We start from the raw sequence: 11,969 nt of genomic DNA, 5'->3' as shown, positions 1-11,969 counted from the left end.
AAGATTCACTTAAATTCTGGGCTCCAAATAAAAATTTCCAAAGATGTCTCCTAGGATCTTTATTGCCCTCAGAGCAATAAAGAATCTGGTTTGTCTTTTTAACCATGATTACAGTTGTGAGAAGTTTTGACTGACTCTGTGACATTAGACAAGACTGGAACATGGGAATGGATGTGGGTTTTGATCGCCATTATGATTTCTCAGAGAAGAGAAAGTAAAGAAAACACAAAACTAAATGCTGGACACAAGATCTGTAGAATTCTGAGTGTATATATGGCTTCAGAAAGAACCGACTTCAGGTTAAGTACACACCAGAATAAAAGATTATGTGATGTTTCTGTACAATTCTAAGTCAAGTGATTCCTTCATTATTTTCAAAAATAACTCACAGGTGACTTTTCTTCCAAATTGGACATACAGAGTCTTCATATAAGGTAACTAGTTATAATAATGGAACAACCCCATTGGCCTTGCTATCGGGTGAAGGAATAACCAGAAGTGTCAGTTCTTAAATGAGATGCATCGTTTTCATAACAGAGCACACAAACGGTAGCAATGTTGGGCCATTTATTTGACCATAATAGAAAATCCAGTTGTCATTTTAGCTGCATATTTGTCTTCAAGCGTAAGCAAATGAATTCTTAACATTTCATCTCAAGCTGCTCTTAGGTCATTATATTTGAGTAATAGACCTGATATCGCATCAGAATAATGTTGCAAATGAAAGCATTTAAGATTCTTGAATGTAAATGGAGTAGCACCTAATGCCATTTAAACGTATAGTACGTAATAGACGAGAAGAAAGGGATAAAATTATTTTTCGTCCAATTAAACTGAATAAAATGGGAAGGGATAAAGTCTTGAAGAAATCAAGTATGCCTTAATTGCAATGATAAGAAAGTCAATGCAACAGATTGAATTTAAGCACAAGTTTAGTGAACTTACAGATTACTGTTTGAGTTCAAGATAAGAAAAAGATTTTGCGTTCTGCAGAGTAAATTCGCAAGCAGGCTGTCTTGCTAGTATTGAAATAAACATATTTCTTAAAGCTTGTTTTGTTGGATTATGTCAGAAGCAGAGCTGTGCTTCTTGAGGGAAGGTGAGCTTCCTCTAGGGCCCGTCAGAATGAAGCTTTCACTGTCCTGCCCTTCAGAGGCTGGGGTGGTCGGTAGTTCTGCTTGATGCAGACTTCTTGATCGCCTTCAGCATTTGCTAGCAGACTGCGGAACTGCGCCAGCTTGGGGGAAGGATAACATGTTTAGAGAAGCAATAGCTCTTGATGTCACAGAGAACACTGTTTTTTTTTTTCTAATATGATTGATGCACTGTTATGTAGAAAATCAGGTTGAAGACTGCAATGGTTTCACTGATGGAAAGGGAGGAAGCCAACAGTTCTTGCACATGTCTTTGCACCAAGCATTTGGCTTCAGTTATCAATGGCTGACTGGATTAGCATTCCAGCTTTCTCACACTTGAGTAAGAGACTTCCTTGCTTGGAACCTCAGTTTCCATATGGTACTATTTCACTGTGTTTTGGTGAAGGCTAAATGGCTCAGCAGAGATAAGGTTCTTAGAATGGCGTTTGGCATGTAGTATATGCTAAAGAAGTGTTAGCTCTTATACCAACAGGTCACACTGTAGGTTTGCTGTGAGACTTGACTGACAAAATGTATGTAAGGCACCTGATGAAAAGAGCTGCTCAATCAATGGCAGTTTTAATTATAATTATAAATGATAATTAATGAGATATTTTAGTGACTATTGAAGAGCTTAAGCTTTAAAAAAATGAAAAACCAACATCAACGATCAAGGTATGCCACTCAAGAGTCACAGTTCCCCAAAGAGGGTGGATTTTCCCTTATTAAGGTGAAAAGAAGAGCGGGAATTCTGAATCTCTACATAAAGAAAAAAGTGCTTATAAGTACATTCTACTTTTTGGCTATTAATAGACCTGATGTCACTAATATATCTATCTCAGTTGAAAGGGGACTCTCCAAAATTGAATGGCAAGAATAATTTCCCTCAGTATGAATTGAACTGATATCCTGCCTTGAACTTCCGATTCCCCCGCATGCCCCTCTGATACGCTACCTGTTCTGCGCTCACACTGATGGTCTCTTTAAAGATGATCCAGGTGACACTCTCGTGAAGCGGAGGGTGAGTCAGTGAACCAAAGTAGGCCCAGTAATCCGGGCATGAAGGCAAGAGGACAGAGGGGTCGAAATTTGTGAATGGAGCTTTCTTGTTCTGAAAGAAAACAATAAGTGATGTATCATGCCCTGATGTAAAATATTTACATCATTGCATATATGACATACATATTATTTGGTAGATAGGTCTTAGCAAAGAATTTAATCAATATTTCTACTGTATAGTATTTCATGACTGGTATGTTTGTGGGTGGTCAGCTGCCCATTAATGCAGGAGACACAGGTTTGATCCCTGGGTGGGGAAGATCCCCTGGAGAAGGACATGGCAACCCACTCCAGTATTCTTGCCCGAAGAATCCCATGGATGGAGGAGCCCGGTCAGCTACAATCCATGGGGTCACAAAGAATCGGATACCACTTAGTGACTAAACAATGACAACAGCGTGTTTGTAAATATAAACAGTGAAAGTGACAGATGACAGAAAATACACTACACTAGTTTTGTGACTGGTCTCTCTTCTTCCTTCCTCATTTGGCTAAGCATAAGCAAAGGCTTCTTCTTTACTGATTGGTCATTCATGTAGGGGTTATTGGTGCTGACCTCTTGAGCACTTAGAAATCTACACATAAGCTTATGGTTGTCACTCATAATCGTGGGTGTGCATCAGCAGGTTCATTTAAGGGCCAATTCTGTGGTGCTAGAGCAAGCATTTATCAAAAGGATAATCCACAGGTACTGGACCTGTGCCGTTCAAACCCATGTTGCTCTAGGGTCAACTGTACGAGCTTTTCTCTCTTGAAACTTCTAACGCATCTTTGGTTATGACCCATTTCCTGATTTGTAATCATTTGTTGTGTTTATATCCCCCCCCCATCATCAACCTGCCAAAAATAACCTTTTTTGGTTGTTTTTTCCCCAAAGAATTAGTTTTTCACTTTATTAATAACATTTGACCTGCATTTATTCATTTTCTTTCTTATTTTATTAATGTTTTACTTCATCTTAATCATTTCCTTCTACTTTCTTTTCATGTATCATTTTTTACATTCTTGAATTGAGTGCTTATTTATCTTTAAACTTTCTCACTTTATAAAAGTTTAATTTTTTTGGCCTCAACCTGAACTAGATTTATTTTACATAAAGGTATGGTAGTTCTACAAAGTGTGAATGACAATGGCAAATCTCTGATATATGATGTAAGTCTTTATTATCAAAACGGTGAAGCTAAGAGTAAATATATCAGAACAATCCATCTTTTTCTAAGCTGACAGTGGGCACCATAGTTACGATGCATGAAACAGCTATGAAAACCATGCTTCTACAGGCTTCATCTTGCTGAAATAGATCAGTGGTAACTATGAAAAACGAAACCAAAATAAATCACTGCATCAGAGAGCTCAGAAACGAGGACCGTGTAAGCAGTACCTTGATTTTCAGATTGATGGGTTTGCTGAGGACTTCCTACTCCTCATATCAAATATGCAATTAAATGATTTCTGAGGTTCTGTAGATTCTTGTTCTCTGATTTAAACTAACTTAATGAGTCTATTTACCTTAGTTTTAACTGTTTTTAGGGCATCAAGTACTTTCTGAAGGTTTGGGTTGGCCTGACCCACCTGGAGATTTAAAAAATAAAGTGTGAGATAACAATTGTTAGCTAGTAAAATCGTATTTAGTTAATTTTTTAAAAATTAAACACAGTAACTGAAGAAAAGATATACAAGTCAAAATACAGGCATTTAGCACAACTAAAATACAAAAGCAAGCCTCTTTGGTCTGTTCTATTAAAATTCTAATCAGTCAAATGAATGGTATGTTACAAGTGTTCAATAAAGATTAACTAGAATTACTATAATTCCAAAAGTTAGTCACCCAAATATACTTCATTTAAGAGTAACTTCCCTATAGGACTTTTCAGGGACTCTCCTACAGGAGATTTGAATCTTCCTTATTAAATATCAAGTGAACTTTCTTTATGGGACAAAAGTCCTCTTCATATTTTTTTCCTGATGGAATATTAAATTGATAAACTCCTGACTCTGTGATGTAGAAAGTTTAGACGAAAAGTGAAAGATGAGCTGAAAAATAAAACAATTAGCCCACCATCAACACCTTCCCATTTCATCTCTGCCTGAAATGTCTTTCTCTCTTCACGAGGGGAAGTCAAGCAAAGCAAACATATACGGGAGACCAGCTTGTTCACCTGCGCTTTCACTAGTAGAAGGAGACATTTCAAAAGCAGAGAGACGCCAACACCCGTCTGCTGTATTTCACCCTAGCTTGTGGTCTGATTGGTAAGGGAATAATTGTAGCAGAGCTCCGAGGCTCTCTAGGACTCACCTTCATCAAAACGCCGACAATCACCAAACCATCAGCCTGTGAGGCGGCATCAGCAAAGCTGGGGTACTTGGTAGAATTCCAGTGAACTAAATGAAGCTAAAACGCACAAGGTGATGGAGCAGTTATTCATACCACGGTGAAGGGAAAAGCAAGTTAGACCTTAACATGTGGGTCTATACAGCTATATCTTGGCTTGGATAGATAAAACTTGTGCGACCCTTTATGCAGGGCATGGGAAGGGCTATGTTTGCACTCTTAAGAAGGGTTTTCTTAAGAAAATAGAGTTGAAGAGAGTGGGCACGTTGCAAATCCTGGAACCAGTAAGTAGAACTTCTTTTTCCCACAATATCATAACTATTCAATATTACTTCTTAAAACAAAACAAAACAGAAAAAACAGACACCTCTCTGTTTGGTGAGAGAAGATGAAGTATTTCCGGCTAACTAGTTTGGAGACAAAAACTGCAATAATTTTCTAGCTTGAGGTACCCGGTAACTTTGTGAGAAGGGGCTCCTGAGATGTCTGGAGTCTTGGCCAAGGGCAGGTTCTCCTGAGCGGATCCAGACACCTTTCAAGCCAACAGCCCCTGCCTAAGTTCTCTGTGAAACTCTAGACCTGTATATCCAAGGCCGTGTGCACGTCTTCCTGATTCTTTCCTGACATCTCCACATGGATGCCTGACATGCATCTCAAACTTAACACGGCCAAAGTAGCACTCTTGACTTTCTCTTTTCCAGACGCGTTTCATCTTCGCGCTTTAGCAAAAGGCATCACTTTCCCTCTAACTGCTCAACCGAACACTGCAGCCCTTATTCCTTTCTCACTTTTCTCCACTTACTGGCATCCATCCTTCCGCACAGCGCATAGATGTTAGCCTTGCACTTAGTCCACAGCTCTAAGGCTTGGCATAACTGCTGATTTTCCTCTGGGATGGCAAGTCAAAATGGCAGGATTTTGACTCGAATTATGGCTGAAATCAAATGCTACTCCTGAAAAAGTCTTTTTCTGACCACCTAATGTCAAGTGATCCCGGGTCGCTTCAATGACTGTATACCAAAGCCGTCCACTCCCCACCACCACAGGTCTCCTCTCTGTCTCCGCTCTTTCTCCCCACCACTCCCCTGGTCTCCCTCCCACCCTCCCTCCTACCCTCTCTCACAAGCTGAACTTAGTGACTGAGAACCTGTCACCTCCAACATGGATTAACCCACTTTGCTCAAATGAGATAAGACGTTCATTGATTCAGATTTCTTCAGATCAGTTCAGTTCAGTCACTCAGTCGTCTCCGACTATTTGCGACCCCATGAACCGCAGCACGCCAGGCCTCCCTGTCCATCACCAACTGCCGGCTTGCTTAGATACAGCCAAATATCCTCCCCCAGACATAATACTATTACTAATTTAGATTTTCACCCCATTTGATTTCAGTCCACTTTCAATTTTATGAAAAATAAATAGGAAAAAACAAAACATTTAATAGATTTCTGCACCACTGAAAGTTCCTAGCCTGGCTTTCTAGTGTAACATAAAGTAAGTTTTATTTGTATACTATTCCCAACTCTTCTATCAAAATGAATACGACACATACTCTGTGCCTAACAATCCCTCTTACAAAAATCTGTCCTACACAATTGCTTTCACCAGTGTAAGATATTTGTACAAATGTAGTTATTACCCATTCTTTTTTGTGAAAAAAAAAAAACAAAAACACAACAGAATGAAATGGGAAAGGCATTGCAATTGTTCCTATGTAGGAATTAGTTAATAAATTCTAACATATGCACACATGGAAATACCGTGCAGACTTTAGGAATTCCTGCTGACATGGAACAATGACCATGATCATTGGTAAATGAAAAAAAAAAAAAAAAAGCATGTTGCAAAACTGTGTATTACAGATTCATTCTACAAGAGTAAAACAAAAAACCCAACCCGTCTGCATCGGTACAAACTTATTGAACAGTCATGCATACAAAGAACAAAAGTTTTTTGGTTTCAGTCTCCATACCCCTGTTGAGAGTTTGATGCACATTTTCTTGATTTTATCGTGGATATACGGGCAGAATATCTTGAACTGAATCACAGACTTCCATGTGGAGGCAAGTCAAGAGGCCAGAGGGTAGTGGCCTGCTGCCAGGGAGCCCCAAACCCTCGTCTAGAGGATGCTACTCGTTGTGATGACTCCTGAGGTTAAACTGGCCCTCTTAGTAGAATCTTAATGGAGTGCCTCGGCCTGGCTATACCTCTGCTGCGGGAGTGCACCCTTGAACCTTTAAATGAGAAGAGAATGATGGTGTGTTCCCTCTGGGGCTCAGAGTGTTAAGAGGAGAGCAGCAACTCCCCTTGAGGTTAGCCTGATGTCAGGCAGCAGTTTCTGAGACATTCTGAAATGAAAACACATTGGAGGCTCAGGAGTTTGACTGCAAATTCACCTGCCTCCCTCACGTGAAAAATTGTCCTCCATTGCCAAACACAATGTGTCACTGTTTAAGTTTAATGGAGCCTAGGAATTCTTTACAGACCGCAAAATGCTCATTCCTTTGGAGCTGTTGAAATTGTGTCTTAAGTGATAAGGGGCGCTTTCCTGGTGGTTTAGACAGGTAAAGAATCTGCCTGCAATGCAAGGGACCCTGGTTTGATCCCTGAGTGGGGAAGATCCCTTAGAGAAGGGATAGGCTGCCCACTCCAGTAGTCTTGCCTGGAGAATCCCATGGACAGAGGAGCCTGGCGGGCTACAGTCCCCGGGGTCACAAAGCGCTGGACATGACTGAGCGACTAACACACACCCCCGTGTTATGAGGGGGCTACTTCTGGGAGGACTCTCGGCGTAGCTGCTCTCACTCGTTCAGCTGCATTACCTCTGCAGAAAATGGGGCTCCATCCACTAAGTGCTCAGAGCCACAGTCATCGGTGCTGCCCCAGTGAAAATGGAACTGACGCAGCCTGTAGCTCTCAGGTAGAGGGCCGCCTTTCAGCACTAGGAGAAAAAGGAAAGTGCTGTTAGTGTTACAGTCATGAGCTCCAGCTTGTCTTTGCGTTGAATACAAATTAGCATTAAATTGGGTCGAGTAGTAATGAAAATAAACCGTAGTCCAAAGTTCCCATCCTGTTGGTCTTTCCCCATGCCCACAATCATGGGCTCAGATGTGTGCCGCACCTTAAGATTGTGCGTGCCTTATGCGGTTCCCAGCACATGGGCTATAATTTTATCTTTTCCTGTTTTCAGGAAAACATATTGGAAGATGAGTGAATTATCGGATGAGAGGTCTTTCCTTGAACTTGCTTTAGTTTATAAGTTCATTCATTCTTTCAACAGACAGTAATGGACAGCATGCATTAAGATATCTAGCAATTTATTTTTAGTAACAAATCACTCTGCACATATCTTGTAACTGATCAAGATACAAGAGGGTATTCTGACAGCTTTGCTGACAATTCCTAGCCAGGGACGAAAAAAAGTTCCAGTAGGAGGGTAGGGTCAATTTTAAAATTCTCATACTGAAGGGTCATTTTGCTTTAGAGAGCCTATCCAACCATATGATTAATAAAACACACACAGTCCCAGACTTAATCCAATATTAACAAAGGACATAGCCCCAGGATGTCTGAAATTTAGGCTCCGAACCTTGCAGGAATGTGCTATGACTAATTTTGCCTTTTGACAGTAGAGCTGATTTTTGAAACGGCTATTTAGTAATTATTCAGTAAACAGTTTTGAGAATTTTCCTGTGAACAAGGAAGTGTGCTAGATTCTGGGAGATGAAGATAATTCAGTTACTATGATCTAATAGGGAGAGGGGAAGCTAGACAAAAATACTTATGCACAGAATGATTCCATGCAAGATACACCCAAGACCAGTATTTTTTTTTTTTTTTACTGGTACCCAAGCCCTTCACAAGCTGGTGATGGACAGGGAGGCCTGGCATGCTGCGATTCATGGGGTTGCAAAGAGTCGGACACGACTGAGCGACTGAACTCAGCTGAACTGAAGCACTTCATTGGTGTGGAGCCATTTTCCTGGCTGCAAAAAATAAATATACTCTTCATGTGTATCTTCCCTAATGCGCTCCTCCAACCTCATCTCAGTTAGAAAATATTTGCCTTTTCAGTTTTTATATTCATGATGGTTCACAGAATTTTGTGAAAAAGAACTGTTTATTCAGAGGGTGTAAAGTTAGCATAAAGACATTGGAAGCCAGAAGAGATGAAAGAGTCACTGAGAAGGAGAAGGGCTGAAAAAAGAGCGAGCTGGGAGTCCCCAGAATCATCTTTAACACTTGGAAATGTTTTAAGACTTCAAGACACCTCAGTAGATGGCGTCAATGCTACACATGTGCGCAAAACACTGAACATGGGTGTCCGTGTTCTGCAAGCCGTACTGTTTAAATTTCCCAGCAAGTCAAAGACAGAAATCAGGAGGGTCGTTTGGCTCACCTGATCTATTATCACTGTCCTCAAAGTTTACATGGAAGGAATGTCCCACGTTGACGATTTCTTTGGCTGTGGCTGGATTGTAGGAGATACTGAGAGGTTTCAGAGAGGGATCACGCTTGGTTTCACTGGTTTTAATGTCGATAGGAGACTGGTTATTTCCATTTGCAATGGGATGCAGCTTGCACCAGTGTTCAGGACCTACCAGGAAAACGTGATTAAACCAAAACTGATCTAATGCTTGACTCCAGGTTTTAGGAATATAATTTTCCTAGATTAGGATTTATTCAGGTATCTGAAATGGTATTCTGGTTAGCTTAATGGAAATCCAAGGTTTGAGAATGCCCCTTTCCTATGCTACACTGTAAAGCAGAGTCTTTGTCAACAGAGTTAATATACTCATAGTCTATGGGATCAGACTATACATATTTTGCTGTTAGCAATAGACCTCTCTGTACATAGGGAGGGAGAGAGGCTGAGAGGGAGAGAGGAGAAAAGAGGCAGAATACATTCTGTAGACAAGCATGGCCCAAAGGACAACTGTTGAGAATGCATGCAAAGCTGGTATAAGTCAAAGGCACTTCAAACCATTAACCTATGACTTTACCGTTATTTTAAGTGCTCAATATCTCCTTCCCTGGAAAAGGGAACAAGCCGTTATTCGAGCTCCATGAGCAGAAGAATGCTCACCGTTTTCACCATCATATCCCCAGTCAGGACTTGCCATGGTCTTCTACTTAGTTTTCTTCTTCTGATCACAAAGGGAAGACCTGGAATAACTGACTGTCACTGAACGTGCAATAGATGACTGAATCCACAGTTCGCAGGGTTTTTATAGAAACGTCTCTGCCCCTGTGCATGAGTGTTACTCACTCAGCCCGCTATTTCATCATCTTTATCTATCAGGAAGTATATGCATGCTAAAAAAAGGTATTGTTTAAAAAGCTCACAAAGGTAAAGGCAGTTCCAGTTGGTTTATTCTCTTATATTGTTGCAGAGAAATTTCAAAATCTTGGCTTCTGCAAAACCAAGCCCTGTTATTCTCATGTTAGTAGAAGATATGGCTGAGTTATCACACATGATGCTTTGAATATCTAGTTACAAAGGACTGTGCATTTGAGACTCCCAGCTTTTACCCTTGCTGGACACTTAAGCAATACTGCTGCTGCTAAGTCACTTCCATCATGTACGACTCTGTGTGACCCCATAGATGGCAGCCCACCAGGCTCCCCCGTCCCTGGGATTCTCCAGACAAGAACACTGGAGTGGGTTGCCATTTCCTTCTCCAATGCATGAAAGTGAAAGTGAAGTTGCTCAGTCATGTCCGACTCTCAGTGACCCCATGGACTGCAGTCCACCAGGCTCCTCCGTCCATGGGATTTTCCAAGCAAGAGTACTGGAGTAGCAACAGTAATTCAGTAGGAGAAAAATTTGCATATTTACAGGCAGATCAGACCAATGTCGTGATGTTAATTTAAAATCAGATAAGAGAATCACTAATCATTTGGAATACATTGGGTTTGCAGTTGGTAGTATATTGTAAGATCTTAGGGAAAAACACAAACTTTTTGGCAACTCAATATATTATTCATGACAGTACATTTCGAAGACATACAAGATGAGAGTAAAGGTCCTCGTTTTTAAGCAGTATTGGAATTCACAAATGGAGATTTGTCTTCTGTGTGAGCACGGTCGTGTCTGACTCTTTGCAAGCCCCTGGACTGTAGCCCCCTCCCGCCCTTCTCTGCTGCCTCACCGGCTGCCAGCTTTGATTTGTGTGTGCTCATTCATGCACTCAACAAATCACTGTATGTGCGCTCCGGCATGTGTGACTCTTTGCAACCCTGTGGACTGTAGCCCACCAGGCTCCTCCGTCCATGGAATTCTTCCGGGTGAGGATACTGGAGTGCGTTGCCATTTCCAACTCCAGGGGATCTTCCTGGCCCAGGGGCTGAACCTGTGTCTCTTGCATCTTCTACACTGGCAGGTGAATTCTGTACCACTGCTGCTGCTGCTGCTGCTGCTGCTGCTGCTAAGTCACTTCAGTCGTGTCCGACTCTGTGCGAGCCATAGACGGCAGCCCCCCAGGCTCCTCTGTTCCTGGGATTCTCCACGCAAGAGACTGGAGTGGGCTGCCAGTGCCTTCTCCAACGCATCCACGCATGCTAAGTCGCTTCAGTCATTTACAACTCTGTGTGACCCCATGGACAGCAGCCCACCAGGCTCTTCTGTCCACGGGATTCCGCAGGCAAGAACACTGGAGTGGTTGCCATTTCCTCCTCCCTAGACCCACCACAAATGGGGAACATTTTATTAAGACTGAAATTAAATACAGCCCAATATTTATTTTACACCTGAAATATTGAAATAGAAGCCTTTCTTTCGTATAGTTTCATATAATCTATAGGAAAAAAACAAACAAACATGCCTGGTAATGCAAGAGATTAAGAGTCATGAGGGTTTGATCCCCAGGTCGAGAAGATCCCCTGGAGGAGGAAACAGCTACCCACTCCAGTCTTCTTGCCTGGAAAAATTCCACGGACAGAGGAACCTCGTGGACTACAGTCCATCGGGTCCCAAAGAGTGAGGCACGACAGAGCACTCACACGTGTAAGATTTATAGGACACTTTCATATTATTTTACCATCAACACCACACATACAAATCCTACACAATGAGTTATGATTTTGCAGCTGAGAGAAGTTGAGGGGTTCACCACAATCAGGGAGAAGCCAAGACTCCAGCCTCCACATCTAGTTGCTTTCTTTGCCTCCATCTCCGCAGAAGGCCGCGCTGGCTGAGCCAGGAGGCAGCTGATCCCCAGTTTCCCTTCTCCGCCCACGATTCTCTTAAGTCCAGCTGAAGCCTGGACCGAGGTGAGACTTGCCAGCTGTTGAGTGATGAGAAGATTCACAGGACTTATTAAGGAGGCAAAGAAATATGTGTCAGATTTTGGCTAGGTCTGCATTTCCAAGGCTCTAAATGTGCTCAGAGGAAATGCAACCTGATAAAATAAGCCTTCATAGTAACGCTTTCCATGCCCTGG

General features: G+C 41.8%; 1 protein-coding gene across 2 annotated transcripts; it reads right to left on the bottom strand.

The window, feature by feature from the left end:
- Positions 546-9,745, bottom strand: LOC106502860 (carbonic anhydrase 1). Of its 2 annotated transcripts, XM_018058176.1 has the most exons (7): positions 9,614-9,745; positions 8,927-9,124; positions 7,350-7,468; positions 4,492-4,587; positions 3,705-3,767; positions 2,092-2,247; positions 546-1,237 (listed from the first exon to the last, which is right to left on the bottom strand). In XM_018058176.1, the coding sequence occupies exons 1-7, from the start codon at positions 9,648-9,650 to the stop codon at positions 1,121-1,123; spliced, it is 786 nt and encodes a 261-aa protein (XP_017913665.1). In that variant the 5' UTR covers positions 9,651-9,745; the 3' UTR covers positions 546-1,120. The 2 variants fall into 2 exon arrangements, with proteins under 2 accessions (XP_017913665.1, XP_017913666.1); XM_018058177.1 differs by lacking the exon at positions 3,705-3,767.

This window comes from Capra hircus, chromosome 14, assembly GCF_001704415.2.
Source record: "Capra hircus breed San Clemente chromosome 14, ASM170441v1, whole genome shotgun sequence".
In the NCBI taxonomy this organism is placed as follows: domain Eukaryota; kingdom Metazoa; phylum Chordata; class Mammalia; order Artiodactyla; family Bovidae; genus Capra; species Capra hircus.
This window is presented reverse-complemented; position numbering and strand designations above follow the sequence as displayed.

Bases quoted from the DNA above. Each gene is read 5' to 3' on its own strand.
- LOC106502860 (XM_018058176.1), bottom strand. From the start codon at position 9,650: ATGGCAAGTCCTGACTGGGGATATGATGGTGAAAACG. The intron at 9,125-9,613 runs GTGAGCATTCTT...TTTTCCTGGTAG, and splicing joins GGGATATGATGGTGAAAACG to GTCCTGAACACTGGTGCAAG. The intron at 2,248-3,704 runs GTAAATAGACTC...GTTTTCTTTCAG, and splicing joins TAAAAACAGTTAAAACTAAG to AACAAGAAAGCTCCATTCAC.